Genomic DNA, 25,814 nt, shown 5'->3' with positions numbered 1-25,814 from the left:
CACGAATCATCAAGCTTCAGATGGAAACTTAAAATTTTAACATCCCGTTTTCTTATATTGGTTGTAAAAAGTGTTCATTGTACACAACTTTCACATATATGAAAATGATGCTTGACCAACAAAACTATTATTTATATACCTTCTTATGTGTTGCCATGGAAACCACCGTAAGTGAAGGAAAAAAAGCTTAAATTTTAACTTTTTTGGAAGAATTTTTTTACAGAAAGAATACTGATATCACCCAAAAAAAACTTTATGCAAACTATTAAAGATATGTAGTGTACAAAAAAGTTTCAAAGCAAATCTAAATACCCATGCATCTGCTGCCATGGCAACACAAATACTATAAAGTTGAACAATGTGAAAATTTAAATATTTACCTGTCAAGTTAAAACTAATATATATAAAATCTACAACAGGTTCAGCATTTAAATAAATTTTATTCTTGCACAATACATGTTGATCTTCAAGACTGACATAAAAAATTGAGAAGCATTTTTACTACTTTTGTGGGAAAACTGTTCAATTTCATGTTTGATTTCTTTAAAAAATGCTTAAAATTCCCTTCCAATATTTTAGGAAAATTTTAAATTTCTTCAAAATTGATACAATTGTATGTATAAAAGCTAACATACTCTTGCATCATTAATAAATATAGTGAAATTTTGGGATAAAAATCCTGAAATGTGCCCATAGCAACCAAATTTACTGCATAGCAACCAAAACATTTTTGAAACATCATGTCAAAAAAAAATAGAGGAGACATGTATTATAAGTAATGTATAAATTAATTGAAAAACCTTTTTTTCTTTAAAAAAAAAAGTATGTACTGAAATTTATACATTGATCATATTCTGTGCATAGCAACCAAATGAGGTCCATAGCAACAGAGCTGAATAGACATTTTGTTATTCATGAATTATCAATAAAAACTATTGATGATACTCCAAAAGAATAGTTATGGGAATTCAAACGGATAATCTAATAGTGTGCATTCTTAGATGCAATATTTATGTAAGTTTGGTCTAAGATTTTGATCTACCGTAGTTATAAATAAAACTAAGAAGCAAATTCAAGGACACTGTTCCACTAACTTTATAGAAAGGAGTATGGATTGTGAAAGGTGTCATAACAAATTAGTGAAATCTCTCTCTCTAATATTTTGCTAAAATTTAATTATTAGGAGAGTGGTTATCTTTAAAATTTATAGGTATCCAATAAAAAGAATTTGATAATAAAAACAATACAGCATATACAAATTGAAAATGGTCTAGCAACCATAATCAGATCATAGCAACAGTATAGTGTTAAGACAGAAATTGATCTATTTTTTCATTTAATAAACTTAATACTCATTTAAAAATTGTTTATACAAATTTTTAATAGATAAGTTGATTACATTTTACACCAATTTAATATTTTTTAAAAAATTCATATTTTTCCTTAGCAATATATATCTGACCATAGCAACACTGAGTATGAATGAGCAAATAATGACAAAATTTGTCTCTGTGTTCCCCAGTCAGTAGAAAGGTTATAGGCTTTTGAAAGAAATCGCAGTATGTTGGAGTCAGCAGAATCTGAAGCAGTTTTCAATAAAGCATCCAGCAGAAGAGAGCCTTGACCTGGTGCAAGGACATTCACAACCTCTTGAAAAATTGATTTAGCTGATGATATATAATCACTTTTTGTACGGTCAGATGCTTCATTCCAATCTGTTCTGAGTTGCTTCTTTACTGGAATTAGGCCACAACTTTGCAGGAAAGTGTCTGGAGCTTTCCTCTTGTTATTCATGCTTTCTAGGTGATCACCTCCCTCCTCTTCTTCATATGTATCTTGACTGCTTGGTAACCAGAGGCTGCCTTGTGAATTAATGGACACTTTTGTACTTGTCTACAAAGAAAATTTCTTTGTAAGACACCAACTTAACCAAAATTGAAAATGTTATACCCTCCTATCAAAAGGACATGGTCCTCAAAATGGCACAAAGTTTGCTTGGATTGATACTCTGCTTAAGGAATGACTAATTCTTAGCCAAATTATTCGATATAACCTGGTTAGGGTCAGTTTACGCTTGGGGATTATAAAAAAGTGTAAACTGACCAAAACCAGGTTATACCTGAATAATTTAATTTCTCTTGTATCAAGCAATTTCATTGGCTGAAGCATTCTGAGGAACATATAATATTTTGGATAACATAACTTGCCTACGTCACAATGAGTTACGTCAAAAAACGTATTACTGCGCTTGATGTTATTTTTAAAATAATGCTCAATTTGAAGCCTTTTTCTGGAGGAAATATTGTCTCATTGTCTACACTGAAATTAAATTATAAGGAATAAAGCTGATTTCAACTTATGTTATCAGATATAACAAAACTTGGGGCAGTTTACGCTTTCTTATAAACCGCTTCGCGGTTTATAAAGCGTAAACTGCCCCAAGTTATGTTATATCGGAATAATCGGATAACATAAGTTGAAATAAGCTTCATTCCTTAAATAATTTGGCCAAGAATTAGAGTCATTCCTTATAATTTAAATTTAGAATAAACAAATGTGGATGTAAAATTGTGCTGCTTTTTATGAGTTCAAATTTGCCGCTCAATAATACAACCATAGTAACGGAAGTGATGGGAAACAAGGGGAGGTAATAACTGATACACAGAACTAGCAGCAATGATGTTTGTTTACATGTGGTAAGATCGAGTTACTTTTTGAAATTAAAGGTACATTTATTAAATCTGGAATTTTCCATGAATCCCAAGGACTGAAAATGAGGGGATTGCATGGATACGGATGATTCAGCTGGTCGTCAAGGGGGTGTGTCCCCATACTAAACCAGATTATACAGAATAATTTGTGTTCCTTTTTGGAAATCAACCAATGAGAGGCGAGAATACAAACAAAATTAAATTATTTATGTATAGTGATAAAATAATGTGGAATAACTTCAGTACTTTTGGTAATAAGCTTGGACAGATATGTTATATTATCTCACCTTGAATGATTATAAAATTCATTTTATTGTAAATGTTGTGAAAAATTTGAATATACATGTATGTATATATAACATTAAAAAAAGGATATTTAAGTTGATAATTTTTTAAGTAAAAATATCCTTTCAGAGACTTGTAACAAAAAAAATTAAATCTTATATCTTAAATTGCTACTTACAATCTGATTAAAATCATCTGTATTTGTGCTTGGATTTACACCATCAGATGATTGTAAATAACTGCTGGAAGGTATCCTATGAACTGTGAGTTCTTGATTTACAGATGAGCCTCCATCTTCTTTAATTGTGTCTTGTACAACAGTGTTTTCTTTTCCTGATGTCTTGAAAAAAAATAGTTAAAATAAAAAATTAAATAAGTAAGAATTTATGAAACTAGAAATATGTCCATAGGACATGAATGCCCCTTCAAGGGTATATTAGTAATGTAACATGAAAATTTGTATTAGTGTATGAAATTTGATCAAAATATCTTGAATAGTGATGCAGTTGAATTGCTTACATCAGTATGTATCAGCATATGAAGTTTGACACTAATTTCTTTAAAGTGAGGTCAAGGTCAAAGGAAATGCCAAGGTCAAAAATGTTGATGCAGTTGAAAAGCTCTCATCATTATGTATCAGCATATTAAGTTGAAAAAATATTATGAATGGTTTATTTAAAACTGACTTAAACACATTTGATAAAAGTGAGGTCAAGGTCAAAATGAAGGTCAAGGTCAAAAAAGTTAAAGCAGTTGAATTGCTTATATTAATACGTATTAGCATATGAAGTTTAACACTAATTTAGGAAAGGTAAGGTCAAGGTCAAAGGAAAGGTCAAAGTCAAAAAATGTTGATGCAGTTGCAAAGCTCTCATCAATACCTATCAGCATACGAAGTTTGCTGAAAATATCTTGGATAGTTTTTTTTTAAACTAAGCTTTGCACTGAGCTAAATGCAAAGTGTGACAGAAGGACAGATGTAAGGACGGAAAGATGGAAGGGAGGAAGGACGGACGGACATGACAAACACCATATGGCCCGGCCATATTCATAAAAGGGCATAAAAATATAACCCCCTCAATATTTAAAATTAAAAAGTATCAAAGTAAAGCAATAAGTCACTTAAAATTCTAGGGTAAACAATTTATTAAAATTGATCAATGTCAGACTTCAATATCATAGAGCTTATTTTACGTCTTAGACAGTACCAGCACTAAATTTGAAAGTTGTTCTCGATATAATGAGCTGACAAGGGCTTCCAATATCTAGTGTCCATGTTTTATGACCCTTGATTTCTGATCTTTTTACTCGTGGTTCAAAAGTTATGGTGAAAATTCGAAAAAGCTTTTTTTAGCATATTGGTTACATTTTACTTCATAAGGTCATTGATTTTGGTGTCATTTGAAAGAATTAATTAGTGTAGTTTGCTTACCAAATATGAAGTCTCTATCGCCTATGGTTCAAAAGTAATTTCGAAAGTTTGAAAAAGTTATTTTAAGCATATAGGTCACAATCAAGGTTACAAGGTTATTGACCTTGAAGTCATTTGAAAGAACTTCATTAGTGGAGTGTGCAAACCAAATATGAGGTCTCTATCTATCATGGTTCAAAAGTTATGGCGAATGTTAAAGTTGACAACAGACAGACAGACAAACAGATAAACAGACAAACAGACAGGACAAAAACAATATACACCCCAGATCAATCAATCCGGGTGCATAAAAATTCTGCTTATATGGTAATACCTCTACTGAATACCCTAGGTACCGTACATTATTTGTGTAGGACTTTAAATTTCTAAACTGAATCAAATAATCCTTTATTGACCTTTTCAATTATTCCTAATAGCATTTTGTTTAAAATTGTTACACTACCTTTGAAACTTTCCTACATAAGATATGCAAAAAGTTTAAAAATTTTCAAGTAGTTCCTATTATCCCACTTATCTGTATTTCTCCGTTAGAATCGTCTCAAAATTCATGATAAATGATCAATTTGTAGAGCATTCTCTACAATAAGACCTTAACATGTAATTTATATATGTTTTATGAAAAGGCACGTAGCAATAGGGGGACTAGGGGGGCCTGTCCCCCTTTTTTTTTTTCTAAACATAAATTTCAGCATTGAAAATGTTCATTGAAAGACCGGTTGGGTCCCCTCCCCCCTCTTTTTGTTACAGTAAAGTGAAATAATTGTGTGAATAAAATTTGTTACTGAAAGAAGTTGACCTCTACCCCCCACCCTTTATTGTCTTATTTAGAAAATAAATATTCATAAAACAACAAAAAAAATACAAGAAACAGAAACATTTTGTTTGTTTAATTTTCGTCTATAAAACAAAAATTAGCGGTTCTGCTTGAAATCAAGTTTTTATATAAGACAAAGACCCCAAATAATACAAAATTTTAGCATATAAACAAGATATCCAAAACTACTGAAAACCATGTATAGGGTGTCAAAATCCAAGGCAGTGGGGGACCAGGCACTGGAGGATAATATATATACATGTAACTTTGGGAGAAAATTGAAATGGACTTCTGCATGTAAAAAACAACTAAAAAGAGATTTCCTAAAAATATCAAAGAGAAACTACGAGTATTTGAAGTATCAAAGAATCCATATGCGACAAGCTTAGTAACACAAAATTCTGAGGAAATTCGGTCATTTCTTGATATGCTACACTGAATGGATATGCACAGGATATTATGTTGTGTTATATCCCATACATTTTTACCTAACAGGAGTCCATGTATTTTATTTAAAACTCATATTATCATTACCATGATTAGCCTAAGTATGGCATTAACGTTGGACTTTGGTTTTTGGTAGTCTGCACACAAATTACGTTCCCTAAATTTTCAATTACTGTTTTTTATGATATGAATTTAGATCTTAAATCTGTATACTTAAGTTCTACTTACATGACTAGTCTGCTTCCCAGTCAGCTCAAGCTCTGTTCCACTGTAGCCCCGTTGTCACAGACTCAACACAGAGTTCGTCAGCCAAGTTTGCCGCCATATTGCATCTTGTTTACACAGAAGATTCAGCTAAGGGAAGTAACTCTTTGAATTTTTCAAGCGCTTTAAGTGAGGTAAAAGTTCCGAAAATTGCTCATAAAAATTATCTGCAACATATGCTTCTCATTTTTTTGCCGAAACTTTGTAGAAAAGGAAGTGTTTGTTTAATTTTTAATACCAAATTGAGATAATCTTGTTGTAGATTAAAGAATTTAATTCTTATTTTGGCTTAATTATTTAAGACAAAACTAGAATATAGAACACTGTAGAAGCATAAAAATATTTTTTTTACTTCCTTACCAGTGATGTTTAGTGGTAAAAATATTAGAATAAGTTTCTATGGTTATGTGTTTTAACTTTGATTTAATAAGATGTGACACCTATGTATCTACAAATTAAAAATGTAGTAAATATACTTTCACCGATATGGTTGCACACTTGGGGAGGTTTGGTCATGGTTTCCATGGTAACGGTTCACAAAGGTCACATGTTTTATACCAAAATGTTATCAGCGCATCCCAAATGTTTCACTATCAATGCCATTTAAAAAAGCAATTTTTTTAAGTTTCCATGATATATATAGAAGAAGCTTGACGGTTCGTGACATTCTCTCTTAATAATTTAATAGTTTATAGATGAAAAATTAAGCCATGCATATGCTCATGCATAGGATGATAGGAATATTAAATTGCATGCAGCTGGTGGTTGGTCTTTCAGTCTCAATTTTGCTCCACTTAATTGTAATAAGTACATGCATACTAGAAAGCAATTTTATTAGGATACATCATTAAAATGTCAGCTAGATAAAATGGTGTATACTATATTAAGGATAAGTATGTATACCTTATATATACCTATCAGAGAAATTGACACAGAGATATAAAAAGTGCATGAATAGATCAAATGTAAAAATTTTTATACAACTTTGTAGGTCATTCCTAATGAAGTTTTTTTTAAAATATATCAGCTAACTAGCAGTTTCGTTTATCTGTATATAGGACATGTACATTTGTCCATGTATATATTTATGTGTTTGTTGAAGTGCATGCTTTTGAGGCAACGTGGGGTGCTACTTTTAGTTTTTTTAACTACATATACATCTTATAGATTTAATGCAAGGTTGTCAAAGGGATTGCTGTATTAAAATCAAAAGAGACAGGCTATCTCTCTCTCCATGCTCTCTCTCTCTCTCGTTACAGGTGAGTGATTATCATCACATGATATTTTACTACTTGACCCGGAAATGAATTCTTGAATGAATTATGTGACGTAGTTTGTTGATGACATTTTAACAAAATATAGATCTCTGATAATTTGATTTATTTTGATGAATAAAAGGTTTATTGCAGTAAAATGAATTCTAAAACCTAAATCACTATGTCAAAATATGTGTATTTATTGAAGCGGATTTGTTCCCCAAATCATTGGCATCGCGGATGAATACGGAACTATTTCTTACCCGGTGGCCGCCATATTGGCATAACGTAAGGACGGTCACAGCACAAGTCACCGGTTATATTTAACTTTTTCGAAGCTCTCTGTAAGTTGGCGTGTTATAAAGAAACGGAGGGGGCATTGGTTACAGAATATGTCACAGCTGCTTCCCATTAGGTTTCAGGAGCATTTGCAGGTGCGTATAATTCAATAATGCATTACTCATCTTTGGCGACACGTTACAGAAATCCCAAACACGCCCCTCGTTTTTGCATTCTTAAACAGGTGTTTACGTATTTTAATATGGATGTCACTTAGTCTTTATTGATTATCGAATGTTTTTTCAAGTATCTGCCCCTTTCAATTTTTGATTGCTGGTATTGATTCAATCACCGCGTAAGTTATGTACCGTAGAAAGGGGGTGGAACTTGCAGACCGGAAGCTGATATTGGTATTTACAAATGCAGCACCTGGCTATTTTATTCTTCTGTCTGTTCATTGGTTTCAGAATATATTAAATCCCTTTTATCTCAACCTTTCAATGGCTCAGTGTTTGGATTCCTGAATTTCGGTTGTTTTCCCAAAATAGATGTGTCTCTGTACTTCTTTACTGTAGTCCAAGACAGCAATAAACATGATCAATAACACACAATATTTAGTCAGTTGATGCCCACAGGCTCTCTGACATACATGTTTGTTGTAGTTAGCTCTTCCTTTTGTAGCAAATAAAAAAGATATTTTTATTTACATGGTGTGGATGTCCTAGATGTTTTCCCTTAATCTGCAATTAACAAGAGATAGTGCTTTGTATTTGTATACAATGCATTAAGACATGATTGATGGAGAAGAATAGTGAAAGGAGAAAATCCTTTTTCAGAAAAACAAAATTAATACAAAGAAAATCATAAAGGTGTATTATCATCCACATCAGTGTAGACTTTGATAATATTTTATCTTTATAGTAATATAGAAAGAGATAACAGAAATGATTTTCTGATTTCTTCCTTTTAGACTGCTATAAACACATTAAATGCTATTTTCTTCACAATAGATTCCAGACCTTTTAATTATGAGGTTTTGAAAAATAAGTTCCATAACTTGTGTGATGTAGTTACCAGTAAGCCTTGTGCCTAATATTGACAATTTAATTGATTAATGAATTAGAGTTTGAAAATACTGGTTACTAACTTGCAGACGTTATGGAATCTATTTTCTTTTTACCTACCTACCTAGTCCTTGTTATGCCCGTGGGCACATAGGGTAAGGACTAGATTTCTCCACTTCTCTCTATCTTTAGCATTTCTTTCTAGTTCTCCCCACATTAGCTTGTGGTCCCTCATTTCTTTTTCAACAGTCGTTAGCCTTTGGCCGACCAGGTTTCCTCTTCCCTTTTGGTGTCCATCTAAGGGCTACTTTAGTGATGTTGTTGGCTGGCTTCCTTAACACATGCCCTATCCATCGCCATCTCCGTTTAGTCAACATATTTTCTCTTTACCAAGACTTAAAAACAGGCCTGTCACAAAAAGCATTCTCACCTACCTGCCAACCCAATATTTTCAGACCAAGGAGGGAGCTGGCAATGAAACATTACTTTAAACTTGAACTTAAGATTTGAATATAGCATAAAGTGACATCATAAAAATTCAGTCAAAGATGCTTGTATTTTTAGAATAAGTAATTGGAAAAATAATAATCAATATTTGGTAAGCTGTATGTCAGTGTTATGCAGAGCATTTGTGTCAGATTTATGTAGATCATTTATTGATTAACAGTATGTCTGGCATTTACAAAGTTAGGGAACCCATTCTCGTTGAACATGGCATATGAAGTATATTGTGTCTTTTTTTTTTCAATTCAAATATTTTACATCTTGTAATTTTTCTGAAATTTATATTGGAGTTTTTACAATAATATATCTCTTTGTAGCTCCAAAATGTTGGAATCAATGCTGCAAATATTGGGTTTAGTACCCTTACAATGGAGTCGGACAAGTACATCTGTGTCCGAGAGAAGGTTGGTGATACTGCCCAGGTGATCATCATTGACATGAATGACACTGCCAACCCAATTCGCAGGCCAATCTCTGCTGATTCAGCCATCATGAATCCTACAAGCAAAGTTATTGCATTGAAAGGTAATGAAGCAGTTCATGATGCATTCCAATGAGATAAGTGAAAGAGAATTTTTTAGCTGAACAAAATGAACTTGTAATTGTGTACACATCTGTAATGCTGTATTCTCTTAACAGCTGGGAAGACTCTGCAGATTTTCAATATTGAGATGAAAAGTAAAATGAAATCTCACACAATGACAGAAGAAGTGATATTCTGGAAGTGGATTTCGGTCAACACTGTAGCTCTTGTCACAGAAGCATGTGTTTACCACTGGAGCATGGAAGGTAAGGGTTTAGATGGTCCAAATTTTTATGTGTAACAATATAATATTTTACTTGGTGTCACTGCTCAATTGACAAGTTTCCTATGAATTCTACTTAAGGTAAAATTTGTTATTAGGTGACTCCCAACCCCAGAAGATGTTTGATAGACACACCAATTTGGCTGGATGTCAGATTATAAACTACAGAACTGATGCGGCCCAGAAATGGCTTCTTGTGATTGGAATTTCTGCCCAGGTATGCAGAAAGTTTGGTACATAATGCATATCTGCTTATCATGCATGCATTTTATTTTATCTTGGCATTTGCATAATGAGCTACAAGTAATTTACAAAAGTATATTTTCTGAATGCTTACTGATAAAGCAGTGTATAATTTGCTTTACTTTGCCAGGCTTACAAACTAATTTTTTAATAAAAAAGGTAAATATGTAGACATTTGTGAAATGTAATTAACATTACTTATGCGAAGTTGTGAAATAGTGTCTAGAAATTTATTTCTTTTCATGTAGAAAATCTTTACATATTTTAAAAACCCTATTTCAGAAATACATGTACTTTCATATTATGTGTGTCTCCACAAGCCTCAACTCTCAAGACAGTCATACAAAGTGTCAATATTGGTTGGTGTAGGAATTAAGCTAGGGGTTTGTGGTTTGTTGTCAGGGGCTTGTGTCTGCATCCTTAACTCTTACTTCTCTCAAATTTCAGACTGGGGCCGAAGGAGGAGTAAGTATAATCACAGTATTCTCCTCCCTCAGTTACATTGTATTGCCCCCTTAAAGTGCCCCAATGGGCAAATATACTCACTTAAAAATGAGATAAGAGCCCATATGCATGATCTTAAAACAAAATTTGATGAAGCAGGTAATGTAGTTGTCTGGTGGTGCTGCATGAGGTATATCACATGCCATTTTCAGTTCAGACTTCAAAATAGAAGATAACTTTGTGTAGCTCTGATAGATTTAGGGTCTGTATTAAGGTGGGTAGAAATCATGTAAAATGTACACGTGCTTGTGAATCTGTGTCAGTAACTAGTCATTGCTTACTTTTAGATGAGTGCAGATGCAGTAAGTATTGCCACCTAATCCCGTTTCCAAATTTTCCAACAAGTATATATAAGAGCCCATGGGATTTCCTTACTTCACGCCCAACAAACCCAAGCAATTAGAGTAGCAGAACACTGCCTAACCTTGAAATACACAAATAATTATAATGTTTTATTTTTTAACAGCAAAACCGAGTTGTGGGGGCCATGCAGTTGTACTCTGTGGAGAGGAAGATCAGCCAGCCAATAGAAGGCCATGCTGCAGCATTCTCTCAGTTCAAAATGGAAGGTAATCCCAACCCATCCACACTCTTCGCTTTTGCTGTAAGAGGAGCCCAGGGAGGAAAGGTGAGGTTCATTCAATTGGTGAAGATATAGTATAATGTTTGATGTCAGTAGAATATGACAGATTTATAAAAGCTTTGTGTCTTGTATGGTTGTTTGCTGTACATTGGCTAATAAAATGGAATATTTTACAGCTACATATCATAGAAGTTGGTCAGCCACCCCAAGGAAATCAGCCATTTGCCAAAAAAGCTGTAGATGTGTTCTTCCCACCAGAGGCACAGAATGACTTTCCAGTAGCAATGCAGGTAGGTTTTAGATACATTATATTGTTGAAAACGTATTTATCATCATAATCATAGCTATCATGAGCAATATTTATGTGTAAATAAATTAGAATACAATATTTTGATTAAAACCTTGTATGATGACTTTAAACTTTGTATTGTAAGTGATTGGAGAGGACGTAAATCTTGTCTCATTCAATAAGCAGATCTATTGGGCAAGATTTCATTATATTAAATGATAAATGTAGTTTTTGCATGTTTTTTAAGTCAAATTAAAATTTGGAGGAAAAGAAGACCCTAACAATACAAGAATTGTTTTAATTTTCAATTTCAGATGAGTCAAAAACATGGTGTAGCATTCCTTATTACAAAGTATGGATACGTTCATCTGTACGACATTGAGACTGGTACCTGTATCTATATGAACAGAATCAGTGGAGACACAATATTTGTTACAGCACCGCATGAAGCAACATCTGGAATTATTGGTGTCAACAGAAAAGGACAGGTGATTTTAGATTTATTGCACTGTTCTACAGTAGTTTTGAATGCTTATTTTGACATCTACAATTAAAGCCTCTAATGATACTGAATCTTTGCTAAGGAATTTATTGACTTGTGCTGTACAGGTTCTGTCAGTTAGTGTAGAAGAAGACAACATTGTGCAGTACGTGTCCAATAACCTCCAGAACCCAGACCTGGCCCTGAAGATCGCCTCCAGGGCTAACTTACCCGGAGCTGAGGACCTGTTTGTGAGGAAGTTCAACAACCTGTTCCAGAGCGGAAACTACCAAGAGGCTGCTAAAGTGGCAGCAAGTGCTCCAAAGGTAAGAAAGTCAAACCTGCAGCATGAAGTGTGTTAAATATATAATAAAGAGATGATGTGGAATGTGTACGAGTGTGAAGTTATTACAGGTAGGCTTTAATTATCCAGTCACAAAAACCAAACATGGGTGGCAGTATACCATATATATTTTGAACAAAATCCTGCATGTGTTGTGTTGTTAGGCTTTGCTCATATTTACATTCCATTTTGGATGTTAATAGTCTGTGCCTATTTCAGGGTATTTTGAGGACACCCCAGACCATTCAGAGATTCCAGCAGGTTGCAGCACAGCCTGGCCAGAGCTCTCCACTGCTGCAGTACTTTGGTATTCTGCTGGACAAGGGGCAGCTGAACAAATACGAGACACTGGAGTTGTGTCGCCCGGTTCTACAACAGGGTCGCAAACAGCTGCTAGAAAAATGGCTAAAAGAAGATAAGGTGAGAATGCATTTAAATGGAACTGGAGTCTCTTAGTCTCTGATGTTAATTGATGAACATATTTTATATACGTGTATTTTAGGGATTTTTTTTTTTTTAATGTGCATACATACTTACATGTGTACATACATACATGTAATGCAAGTGATATGGAAATGTAAATAAATTTTAATCATATAATTTATACATTTTTCAGTTGGAATGCAGTGAAGAGTTAGGAGACCTAGTCAAAACCGTGGATCAGAACTTGGCACTGTCTGTGTATCTTAGGGCAAATGTTCCAGCTAAGGTAATTCTGGGTGACTGTTTTAAATAGAATATGGCACATTTCTCGAGTTTTTTGTGTGTCATCAGGCCAAAAAAAATTGTGTTTCTGGTAACATGTCCCTCAAAATTAGGGTAGGTAGGTAGGCAATTACTTTTTTTTTACTTGACTTTTTACTTTAACTTAACATTATAGTTGACTGTTTTTTAGGTAAATTGGATTTTAAATTATATTAACAAATAATATTTTGTTTTTTAGACCTAGATAGCAGAACCAATTGCAAGAGATTGATTTACAGAAAGAGACATTTGAATTTTAATCACAATTTAATAATGAAATTTTGCCACGTTTAACCAAAAAAGTTTAGTTAAAAATATAAGATTAATACCCATTTCTTTTAAGGACGATAATGTCAGAGTTCTGTCGATGTTGAATGTAATATCACCCGACATTATATCATTAACTCTTTACCCCTTCATGCCATGATTTGACGCACTGGCCTTATCCTTAGACTAGAGTTTTTGCCTGGCTGCCCCTTGATCCATTTTAGATGAATTGGTGTGTAGTTTAAAACTGAACTAATGGGGTCAAAAAACTTCATTTATGCTATGTATTATATATATCATTGGATTGGTAAAAAACAATTTTAGTGCATGCACTGTTGTAACATTATTTTGATACCGTAAATATTTTGTAATTGGTAAGTATGTTGTGTCATGCTGAAATGTTTTAACTTACATCTTTGTATCTAAATGTTCTTTCGTTTGTTTGTTTTTATATACTTTTTATATACTTTAAAAGAATCTCTTTTAGGTTTTTTTTTCAATTTCATATGCAAATTAAAAAAACCGAATTATTGATCGATTGAATTGCTCATATAGGTAAAAACGAAAGTAGATAAAAATGAAAATAAACAAGATGGATGCCAAGGCATCTAGAAGATTGAGTTCGGAGATTATTAAGCTTTATGAAAGTGAATGTATTTATACAAAATGTTAAAACAGTGAGTAATTAATGTAAAATGACATGTTAGTTAACTTATATTTCAAATAAACCTAAAAATATGTAACATAACACGTATATGATGTACCTAATAATATGTTAGACAGGCATGTTATTTCATCATGTTCATTTCAGACCTCAGAGATGAATTTTAGCTGACTATGCTTATTATCATAATCGGTTATTATAAAGTTTTGGCCTGACAAATAAACTATGATGATAAAGGGCTTGTACAGTAAATTAAATTTTTCAAATCTATTAACATAATTTTGATCAGAATTTTCTTGAAATAATTCAGGTGAAAGCAGGTGTAAATCGCAATATAGATATTTTCAACAGGTAAAACAGCTTTGATAAGCCAAAATTGTCTGTATAAATAATAAAAATTATGTGTGATGATATTAATGATGGTTAAGTTTTTATTTATTATCATTTTTATATGTTTAATTCCTCGGAAATCAATAAATTGTAGTCCTACTTCAATGTCAATCTGGCCAACAAATTTTCAGAATTGTGTGATTAAACTTGATTTCTGAACATATTTGTGTACGGTACTTGAATGATCCATTTCTATTAAAATAATTATTTTCTACACCTTAACATTGATAAATATGTGTAAAATGGAAGGTATCTTTTGAATTTCTGAGAAACAGGTAACAAAATCGGCACTGTGCGGCCCCGAACTTCACAACATTTTCGTATCTTATTTTTAAGTTTATTTTACTCATAGATCATTAAAATTTTCAAAACTTTCAAGAAATAGGTAGTTTATAGCTTGAATTTAATGTAATACACTTTACTGGATGAGAAAGTATTGTGTATTGACTGAGTTATTTGCTCAAAAAACATCGTATGTAGCAGTCCACCATTTTGAATTTTGGTGGGACTTTCCAAGATTCTTTTCAGTTTTGTTTGTTTACACAGGTAAATCACGTGATTCCTGACTGTAGTATGATGCAGTCATCTATTGTTAACCTGCAGGTGGCCACCTGTGCTCTGATAATTTGTAAACAAGTGGTTATTTCAAGTCAAATCAACTGAATAATGAAATACACATGCATCAAAAGTCATCATTAAGGGTTGGGAGCTATGCGTCAAAAGTCATCATTAAGGTGTAAAGGATAGAAAGGTCTAAAGGGAAATAGAGTTAAACCCACGTGCCTCAAACATCGATCCTTTGCTAGCTTCAAAATTATGAATATCTCCATATAAATTTCCCAAAGTCCAGTGCCGAGGAAAGTTATTAATTCGTTAACTTCGGGTGAAGGTGGACATTTCTTGAGCTTAAACCCCATGACAACATGAGGTGGACTTGGGTTTGTGATACCCGCAATGTTGTCTAGTATCTAAACGTAAAATCTTAAATGCTTGAAAAGACGATTTTTATTGATTCAAGCACCTTTTTAACTGCACGTGTTTTGAAGACTAGTTTTAGAAGAAATTTTGGTACGTAATCCAGAATTGCAGTAAAAAGTGCTAGGGTTAGGTCGGTCGGGTTATCAGAAACACACAATTTTTTTTTTGGCCTCATAGGGTATATAATATATATATTTGTTTACGTAAATAGAAGATAAAACAATGTGTCAAACATTAAAAAAACGGAATCATAAGCTCAGGTGTAGAAATAGACTTTAAAAAATGGTTTGAGTTCTTTGTGCATGTATAAGTTCAAAGAAAAATACAATGAAAGACAATTATATTCTGAAAAAAAGTTTCATACAACACACAAAAGATGAATTATATAGAATCTCCTCATCAGTGTAATATATACTTGGTATGTTTATACAAAAAGTACTGTAAATCACTTTTTATTTGCGAGAACTTTATTTTCACGTAATTATGCGAAACAGTGTGCTCTCAAAAATTTAATTCTCATGTATAATTGCATTCCTTAAGATTATATAGAGCAATAACCACCATTCATGAAGATTTTGTTTCGCCAATCAAGAGTCAATGACTATCTTGGGAATAAAAGGTGTCGCGAAAATTAAGTGATTTACTGTATGCAAAAAGCCGAAAAGGTGTACATGCACATGTATTAAATTATTTAAGATCTGTTCAAATTTTTTTTGCTTTGTACTTGTAGGTTATTCAATGTTTTGCTGAGACAGGCCAATTTCAGAAAATAGTGATGTATTCAAAGAAAGTGAACTACACGCCGGACTACATCTTCTTGCTAAGGAGTCTTATGAGGATCAACCCAGAACAAGCCCTGCAGTTTGCACAGATGTTGGTGGAAGATGATGAACCTCTGGCAGATTTGAACCAGATTGTTGATGTGTTCATGGAGATGAACTTGATTCAGCAGTGTACGTCTTTCCTGCTGGATGCTTTGAAGAATAACAGACCATCAGAAGGTCCTCTACAAACCAGGCTGTTGGAAATGAACCTCATGTCTGCTCCCCAGGTAAAGTTTATTATGCCAGTCACATCTTTCCCAGCCCATGTAACTGTGAATGAGATATTGTTCTGTGTGTGATATCAACAGATTTATTAGTAACATTAACATGTTCTCTTTACAGGTGGCTGATGCTATCCTTGGAAATCAAATGTTCACACACTACGATAGAGCACACATTGCCCAGCTCTGTGAAAAAGCTGGTCTTCTACAAAGGGTATGCTGTTCATTTTCATATAACTCGATTAAATTAAACTTTCTGTCTTTGAATTTTGATTATTCATATTTTTGTGTTGGTAAATGTTTCCGTATTTAATTATAGGCATTAGAACACTACACAGATCTCTATGACATCAAAAGAGCTGTTGTGCACACTCATCTCCTTAGCCCTGAAGTAAGAACTACAATTCTACAGTAGTTTATTTTTTACACAGGTATGATCAAAATTATAACTCACCATTCTGTGTCCAGGTCGACAGTTGAATTTGATATTTTTTTTTCAGTGGTTGGTAAACTACTTTGGTTCCCTCTCCGTCGAGGATTCTTTAGAGTGTCTAAAAGCAATGCTTCAGGCCAACATCAGACAAAACCTACAAGTGTGTGTACAGATTGCCTCCAAATATCACGAACAGCTAGGAACTAACAACCTTATTGAAATATTTGAGTCATTCAAGAGTTTTGAAGGTACATTTACACATTTTAATGCAAAGTACATTATTATCCCCTCGCGCAACTAGTTGCGGAGGGGATATAGCATCGCGAATGTGCGTATGTACGTGTGTGTGTTAGTGTGTTCGTTACCTTGTGGGCAAGATTGACAGAGAACTTTGCATTAACAACTCTCAGCGTTTACATACTTGTGTGGCAGTATAAAAGGACGAAGCCTATTAATTTTCAAGTCCATTGATGAATTATTTCTTGAATATCTTGTTTTTAAAACCCTTACATTTTATGTACGAGTTGACAATAATCATTTGTGGGCAAGATTGACAGAGAACCTTTGCATTAACAACTCTCAGCGTTTACATACTTGTGTGGCAGTATAAAAGGAAGAAGCCTATTAATTTTCAAGTCCAGTGATAAATTATTTCTTCAGATATCGCGTTTTTACTGCCTCGAAACCCTGACATTTTATGTACGAGTTGACAATAACCTTTTCCGCTAGGGAACCAGTTTAAAATCCGTGTCGAGTCTGTGGAAACCAGATTAAAAGAATTTGATGAACGTCGCGGTTCCATTACCAAATTCTAACAGGTGTCTGGGAATTTGGGGTGCACGTTAAATTAAAAGGGGGGGCTAACCCAACAAAAAAGGTAAATCCCAATTTTCAATGCATAGAAATTGTCTATCCCCACCAGCGGTTCCGACGCCTATGCCACAAGTTTAAATAAACTCTCGATGTACATTGTTATTTTTCATTATGAAAAAAATGAATATTGCCTGGAACTGTGAAATATACTAATTAGGTAGGTAAATAATTAACATTACTGAAACTTGTACATGTAGCATACGTGATATGTTTCTACTAGGTATAAGGAAAACTGTCCAATTACGTATGCATATTATGCCCCCACCCCTTCCCAATTTAAATGCTATGCAATTTGATTTTTGTTAAAAATAGACACCCCCACCCCCTATAATTTTGTTAAAGAAATAAATAGAGCTGAAAAACAATTAAATACCTTATATTAAACTTTACTACCCAAAATTAGGTATCAATGTTATGCCTCCCCCCCTAACCAAGATGCTTTGCATTTTGTAAAAAAAAAAAATTGGATCAACAACAACGCTCCACTAATTATTTTGTCAAAAGTAAGGGAGTTGATCCTAATGTTGCCGGTTTGAATCCCACTGTGGGACGTGGAGACTGGTCCTTCGAATGAGACCGTGTAAACCAAGGGCCAATGTCCCAATAGATGCTGGTACAAAAAGATCCCTCACTGCTCAATGGCCGTCAGTGCCTATTATAGGAAAAAATGTGCAGCTCTTCACGGGCAAGCCTTCATATGAGCAAAATATTTATTAGAGGGACATTAAAGAAGATTGTACTATCAATCTTTAACATGTTTAACGTCCCTCTAGAGAATTTATCTCTCATGAGATATTGCCATCACTGGTGATGTTCCTGCCGCGAGGGGATGCTCCGCTTAGCGGTGCCCTTGTTTTAGAATGTTCTGCAAACTAATATTTGAGTCATTTAAGGGTTTTGAAGGTACATTTGGATCATTGTTTACAATACCTTATAATTAGAATGTCCTGCAAACTTTGTATCTTAGTTGTTCATGAAACTTGATTTTAAAAAAGTTAACTTCCTATCACAACTAGGAGTATATTAGAGGACATAAAATATAAAGAAGATATTTTGCTATCATATTCAAATTAAGTTATTTGAAGGTTAAAAACAACATTTTCTAACAGGAAGAATGGTTTAATTTTAGGCTTGTTTTACTTCTTGGGATCGATTGTCAACTTTAGTCAGGATGCAGATGTACATTTTAAGTATATTCAGGCTGCTTGTAAAACTGGACAGATCAAGGAAGTGGAGAGAATCTGTCGTGAGAGTAATTGTTACGATCCCGAGCGGGTGAAGAACTTCCTGAAGGAGGCCAAACTGACAGATCAGCTGCCACTGATCATTGTCTGTGACCGATTTGACTTTGTACACGATCTAGTACTCTACCTGTACAGAAACAATCTACAAAAGTACATTGAAATTTACATTCAGAAGGTAAGATTCATCAAATTTATATTGTAAAGACCAAATGATTCAGTATTCAAACTTTTGCTCAGGAAAACAAAATATATTCCCTTCAAAGTGGTAGAAATTAGTTTCAATCAAAATGCATTATGAATCACTGTGGATTTTTCTATAAATCATATTTTAGTATTTCGACCTCATGTAGAAATACAGTAGAAAATCCTAGAGGAACTGTTCCTCAGACAGGCCAGTATTTCTTAATGGTACTGAGCTTTGCTTGTGAACAAACAGATCATAACTAAGAATCATTGACACTGACTATTATATGTACACTGTAACTGATTGTATTGTTTTGTTCTATAGGTGAACCCGGCTCGTCTGCCCGTTGTTATCGGTGGACTGCTGGATGTCGACTGCAGTGAAGATGCCATCAAACAGCTGATCATGGTGGTCAAGGGACAGTTCTCTACAGATGAACTGGTGGAGGAGGTGGAAAAAAGAAACAGGTAAGTGAATGAAGTGACTTCAGAGTTGTGCTTTGAGGGTAGAATCTTCAGTGTATTTGTATTTACGAGAAAAAAAACTTTGTTTGATGTAAATTATTTGTTTAGAGTCATGAATTTTAAAGTAGTAGGAAGTTTTTATTTTGCAAATCAATTATGCAAATATCAGATATGTGCATGATACTTGGATTTTCAATTTGGTCACTAATTTAGGAAATATGAGTTATGATACATTACCATTGTAAGGGTGTCCCTTCTGCAGATTCAGAATAGAAATTTTTTTTTTAATAATTCATGTGTCATTTGAGAAATACCAATAATTCACTTAAAGAAAAGTAGTGTTGCTGTTACATTGATAGAATTGCCCTTGTTATAATATATGTACCTTATTCAGACTGAAGCTTTTGCTGCCCTGGTTGGAAATGAGGGTACATGAGGGAGTACAGGAACCTGCTACCCACAATGCACTAGCCAAAATCTACATTGACAGCAACAACAACCCAGAAAGATTCCTCAAGTAGGTTTGATAAAGCATTTATATCACTTTGTGTATTTACATTTAGTATGATTTATTGTTTCTTGGCATTAAGATATAAAAGATACTAGAATTCATTTGGTTAAAGGAATTAATCCAGCATAACATGATTAGTGGCATAGTAATTCCAACTAAAAGGAACTGTAGCATTGATAGCAAATTTAACAGAAGTTTGCTTAGATTTTGGTAGTTATTATATTTTTAATTGTAACTTTCAATATTGAATCTTTTCTTTCAGGGAGAATCAGTTTTATGATAGTATAGTGGTAGGAAAATACTGTGAAAAGAGAGACCCTCATCTGGCCTGTGTGGCTTATGAGAGAGGACAGTGTGATGAAGAACTCATTCAGGTCAGGATCATTTTAAATACTAGATTCTATTACATAATGTGTGTTTATATTTAGTAAGTACTTTTCTATTCATTATCTCTAAGGTAAATTTTAACATTGTTTTTTTCAGGTTTGCAATGAGAATTCACTGTTCAAGAGTCAGTCACGTTACCTGGTAAAGCGTAGAGACCTTGACCTCTGGGCTAAAGTGCTGAATGAAGACAATGAGTACAGGAGACAGCTGATTGACCAGGTAAGATTCAAGATGGACATAAGGCTCTGCACATTTAGAGGCTACATTCAGTCAGGATTAGTAGGTACTGTACACAGGGCCTGATTATATATTGTTTATCATGTAGGTGGTGCAGACAGCTCTCTCTGAGACTCAGGATCCAGATGACATCTCTGTGACAGTGAAGGCTTTTATGACAGCAGATCTACCCAATGAACTCATCGAGCTGTTAGAGAAGATTGTCCTAGACAACTCCGTATTCAGTGAGCACAGGTGAGAGTCGTAGGAGAAAAGAATTTCTACATATACATGTATAACTGTATGAACAAAAATTTGTGGTTGTTGAAAGAAGTAATCAAGATGTGTTGTGTTTTTATCAGGAACTTGCAGAACTTGCTGATTTTGACAGCCATTAAAGCTGACCGCACACGAGTTATGGAATACATCAATAGACTGGACAATTATGATGCCCCAGACATTGCTAACATTGCCATCACTAATGAACTGTATGAAGAAGCGTTTGCCATCTTCAAGAAGTTTGAAGTCAACACTTCCGCTATCCAGGTAAGCTACATAGCTAAAAAGTCTGAAAACTTAATTCTGTATGAAAGAAAGATCATTTTTAGATACACTAATGTGTTATAAGGAATATTTTGATGATGAATCTTTTCATTACAGGTGCTGATAGACAATGTGAAGAATTTGGACCGTGCTTATGAATTTGCTGAACGCTGCAATGACCCAGCAGTGTGGAGCCAGTTAGGACGTGCTCAGTTGAATGAAAACATGGTGAAGGAAGCCATTGATTCATTTATCAAGGCTGATGACCCATCTCAGTACATGGAAGTTGTCAATGTAGCATCCAGCAACAGTAAGTTGTCAGGTTTCAAGTACTGAGTATATTTCATGTTCGATATAGCAGTCATAACCAATTTCTAATTAAATGGCAGATTACATGTATAAGAAAATTAGGAAATAACATTTCATTCACCTATTTCTTTTGATTGCAGATAGCTGGGAAGACTTGGTTAAATTCTTACAAATGGCAAGAAAGAAAGCAAGGGAAACATTTATAGAAACAGAATTAGTCTTTGCTTATGCCAAGACCAACAGATTAGCAGACTTGGAAGAGTTTATCTCTGGTCCAAACCACGCCAACATTACACAGGTAATCAACAAATATTGTTTGAAAAATCGTTTTCTTTTATGGGAAAAAAAGCTTTGTGGAAAAAAAAAAGAGAAAAATTAATAATGTAAATTTTTAAATGCATAAATATCATTTATTAGGTGGCAGATAGATGCTTTGACAACAAAATGTATGAGGCTGCCAAACTTCTGTACAACAATGTGTCTAACTATGCCCGCTTGGCCATCACCCTGGTCCACCTGGGAGAGTATCAGGGCGCTGTTGATGGAGCAAGAAAAGCCAACAGCACCAAGACCTGGAAAGAAGTAAGTAAAAAGACAGACAGATGACTGGTTTTCCTGAGAAGGAAATCAAGCACTCAAATTTTCTAACTAATGGAATGACATAAAATATAAAAAAGGGTTGTGAATTCAGGATTTTTCTCCTTTGATGTATGATTACTGAATTTAATTCAATCAATTAATAATAATGAATATTGTACTGACAGGTTTGCTTTGCCTGTGTGAACAATGAAGAGTTCCGACTGGCTCAGATGTGTGGTCTTCACATTGTTGTACATGCTGACGAGTTAGAGGAATTAATTAATTACTACCAGGATAGAGGCTACTTCGAGGAGTTAATCTCCCTACTAGAGGCAGCATTAGGCAAGTATCATGTACTGTACAGTCTTTGGACAATGATCCAATTTTTTGATAAGTAGGCTTTAATGGTGAAAGCTGTAAGAATATTAAGGCTGGAAACAAGCATTAAAATTTCATATAATTTATGATATTTTGTCATTTTACAGGTTTAGAAAGAGCCCATATGGGTATGTTCACAGAATTAGCTATTTTATACTCAAAATTCAAACCAGAGAAGATGAGAGAGCATTTAGAACTGTTCTGGTCTAGAGTTAACATTCCAAAGGTAAGTTTGTCTTCTGTAATTTTTTTCTTTGTATTGATTAAACAAGTTTGACATTTTTATTACTGGAGCATTTCCTAGAAATAAATATCTGATGTTACTTTCAGGTATTAAGAGCAGCCGAACAAGCTCACTTGTGGCCGGAGTTAGTCTTCTTGTATGATAAGTATGAGGAGTATGATAATGCCATCATTGCTATGATGAACCACCCAACGGAAGCCTGGAAGGAAAGTCAGTTCAAGGATATCATCACAAAAGTGGCCAACATTGAGCTTTACTACAAAGCCATTCAGTTCTACCTGGACTTTAAGCCTTTACTTCTTAATGACTTGCTTATGGTCTTGACCCCGCGTCTTGACCACACAAGAGCTGTTAATTTCTTCATCAAAGTCAAACAAATTTCCCTGGTGAAGCCATACCTCCGCAGTGTACAGAAGAACAACAACAAGGCAATCAACGAGGCCCTGAACAATCTCCTCATCGAGGAGGAGGATTACCAAGGCCTCCAGGCCTCCATCGATGGCTACGAGAACTTCGATAACATCATGCTGGCCCAGAGACTGGAGAAACACGAACTTATCGAGTTCAGAAGGATCGCAGCCTACCTATACAAAGGGAATAACAGATGGAAACAATCTGTGGATTTATGCAAGAAGGACAAACTTTTCAAGGTAAAGTTAACGAATATCATCATCAATATGGAGATGTACAGTAAATCTGGAATTTGTATCTAAACTTCTTAAATGAAGGGCAGGGAGAAAGATCAAATACAGGGTAGTAGCTTGATGAGGACAGAATACAGTAATTGTTTCTCCCATTTTGTAACTATGTTTGATTTGGTATTGCAGGATGCCATGTGTTACGCCAGTGAGTCGAGGGACACTGCAATAGCTGAGGACTTGATTACCTGGTTCCTGGAGAATCAGTATCATGAATGCTTCGCTGCCTGTCTATTCCAGTGTTACGATCTCCTGCGACCGGATGTTATACTAGAATTGGCATGGAGGCATAACATCATGGACTTTGCCATGCCCTACATGATTCAGGTTGTGAGGGAGTACATTTCCAAGGTAATTAAAATACATCTGTTTTGAATAAAAATTCACCACAAAGAGGGTAAGCACAATAGAATTGACTTTTCATTATATTTTGCTGTAAAGTGAAGAGAGAAATGTATTAAACTTTTTGATTTCTTTACACAGGTTGATAAGCTGGAACAAGCAGAAAATGTCCGCAGTGAGGAGGAACAGAAAGCAGAAGAAAGGCCTATTGTCTTTGGTAAAGATATTTCAATATGATTCATTTAGTCCGTGACTTTTCATTAACCTTTAAACATTGTAAAGGAAACTCAAGTTACTCAACACCAACATTTATTATATTTTACTTTATTTTATTGCAGCGGAGCCTCAACTAATGTTGACTGCTGGACCTTCACAAATGATGCCCCCACCTCAGGCCCCATCACCCCAGCCCCCGTATGGGGGCCCAGCCTACCCGGGGATGGGCACCTATGGCTATAGCATGTAACCGTGAACAAACTTCATAGTCATACCAAGTTTTCCAGCATCAATCATGGTGTATATAGTGAACAAGTGATATCATTGACATTGATATGGAAGATTCAAAAGTTTGCCAGTGATGTGTTATGATGCAGTAGTTTGTAGAAGCTGTACAACAGGTCCAATTTATGTCGAGTGCAATATTCTATCTATGTTAGAGTAAAAAGTGACAAAATTAGCCAATCAGTAAATGAAATTCTGTTTAGTATCCTCTTATGATTTAATTAAAACGAATAATTCTTAAGTGTTAGAGGCAAAATTTTTCTATATATATTAGCGTTGGCAGATTTTTGAAGAATCCTGATATAAATCATTATTTCCAAGGGACCTGCAAAATCTTGTATCATTTTATGAGATGTTAATTTTTTTCTGTGATTTTAAGTTTAAAAGATAGTTGTATCTTTTCTTTTTCAAATATGTATATATTCATTGATATAAAGTGCTTCACATGAAAGTTGATGCAGTGTTAAAGTCAATTGTTAAGTTTTATGTTTTTTTTTCTATCAACTGATTTCATCTATTTAAGCCTGATTTTTCCACCATTTGTTACATAAATGATGGCTAATGTTTTTATTGTGTGAAAATTTTGCACTTTTGAAACTTCATTTTGACATCTGATTTTAAGAAGAATTGAATTTTTTTTGTGAATAATCAATTATTTAAATGAGCTTTATTATAAAGCATGAGAATTATTTATTTATAGGTATTTAAAAAATTATATCACTAGAGTAGCTTTGAATCGTTGCACATACTCAAAATTGTAACATTGAAAGGAGTTTATGATAGTTTATGACGTTCCATAGCCACTTTATTGTGCATTAATTTCAGTGTTGTATAAATGGACGATTGTAGAACTTGAATATGTGTGTTGTTGGTTTACACAATCTGCTACTAAGGATCAGCTCTTTATTATCAAGCTAGAAGCAATGATCATTCATCTCTATCGTTGTCTACTTCTTTGGTCTAGATTGTTATCCAGTGGTGTGATAACATTGGATTTTAGCTATAATAGTAACGTACAAGTGTAATAAAGAACAAGAATAAACATCTATAGACTAAAAACACTGGTCATTGTTTATACAAAGGGAGGTTAGGCCGGTTTGCACATTTGTAGAAGAGTTATCTCTCTTTTTTCACCGTATTGTCAACGTAAACAGCTGACGACGATGATCGGAAGCAACATCCCGGCTGTCGATGACCCATCATGGTATAATCTGAAGTTAAGGATCCGTGTGATCTATGACACCATTAGCAGCATAAGAACATGTTATAATGGCACCATGCAGGGTAATCTCCGTGACTCACTTCCTCTTGATAAGGAACTGATTCACTTTCTTTGTTCTCAAAACAGGATCAGGAAAATGAATAACCTGCATTTGGTGCACTATTTTTATTTACTGTGTCACCTGACATCTGTCTTGGATACTAATCATTACCTTCATTATTTATAATTGTTCATTTTTGGTATGTTTGCATAATGTAACTGTAAGATATAATAAAAAACGGAATTCAGAAAAG

General features: G+C 34.1%; 1 protein-coding gene and 1 long non-coding RNA gene across 4 annotated transcripts; one reads left to right on the top strand and one right to left on the bottom strand.

The window, feature by feature from the left end:
• Positions 1-1,243: 1,243 nt before the first annotated feature.
• On the bottom strand, positions 1,244-6,010 carry LOC134246471 (uncharacterized). Its single transcript, XR_009987638.1, has 3 exons — positions 5,918-6,010; positions 3,175-3,336; positions 1,244-1,893 (listed from the first exon to the last, which is right to left on the bottom strand). It is a non-coding gene; the product is annotated as an uncharacterized LOC134246471 (long non-coding RNA).
• A 1,449-nt stretch (positions 6,011-7,459) lies between these two features.
• LOC134246486 (clathrin heavy chain 1) lies at positions 7,460-25,358 on the top strand. Of its 3 annotated transcripts, XM_062728859.1 has the most exons (32): positions 7,460-7,643; positions 9,374-9,581; positions 9,696-9,845; positions 9,961-10,079; positions 10,553-10,570; positions 10,897-10,911; positions 11,076-11,237; positions 11,369-11,482; positions 11,796-11,969; positions 12,091-12,288; positions 12,525-12,725; positions 12,922-13,014; positions 16,079-16,399; positions 16,515-16,607; positions 16,713-16,784; positions 16,894-17,074; positions 18,829-19,118; positions 19,452-19,594; positions 19,986-20,108; positions 20,365-20,476; positions 20,586-20,708; positions 20,815-20,960; positions 21,068-21,251; positions 21,366-21,558; positions 21,698-21,855; positions 21,975-22,139; positions 22,322-22,478; positions 22,622-22,740; positions 22,845-23,408; positions 23,586-23,807; positions 23,940-24,015; positions 24,137-25,358. In XM_062728859.1, the coding sequence occupies exons 1-32, from the start codon at positions 7,602-7,604 to the stop codon at positions 24,262-24,264; spliced, it is 5,064 nt and encodes a 1,687-aa protein (XP_062584843.1). In that variant the 5' UTR covers positions 7,460-7,601; the 3' UTR covers positions 24,265-25,358. The 3 variants fall into 3 exon arrangements, with proteins under 3 accessions (XP_062584843.1, XP_062584844.1, XP_062584845.1); XM_062728860.1 differs by lacking the exon at positions 10,897-10,911; XM_062728861.1 differs by lacking the exons at positions 10,553-10,570; positions 10,897-10,911.
• Positions 25,359-25,814: the final 456 nt, after the last annotated feature.

The sequence above is a fragment of the Saccostrea cucullata genome, unplaced genomic scaffold (genome assembly GCF_032062105.1).
Source record: "Saccostrea cucullata isolate Sc308-1 unplaced genomic scaffold, CSIRO_AGI_Scuc_v1 ctg2, whole genome shotgun sequence".
NCBI lineage: Eukaryota > Metazoa > Mollusca > Bivalvia > Ostreida > Ostreidae > Saccostrea > Saccostrea cuccullata.
Note: the sequence above shows the minus strand (reverse complement) of the source record. Positions and strands in the feature narration are given on the sequence as shown.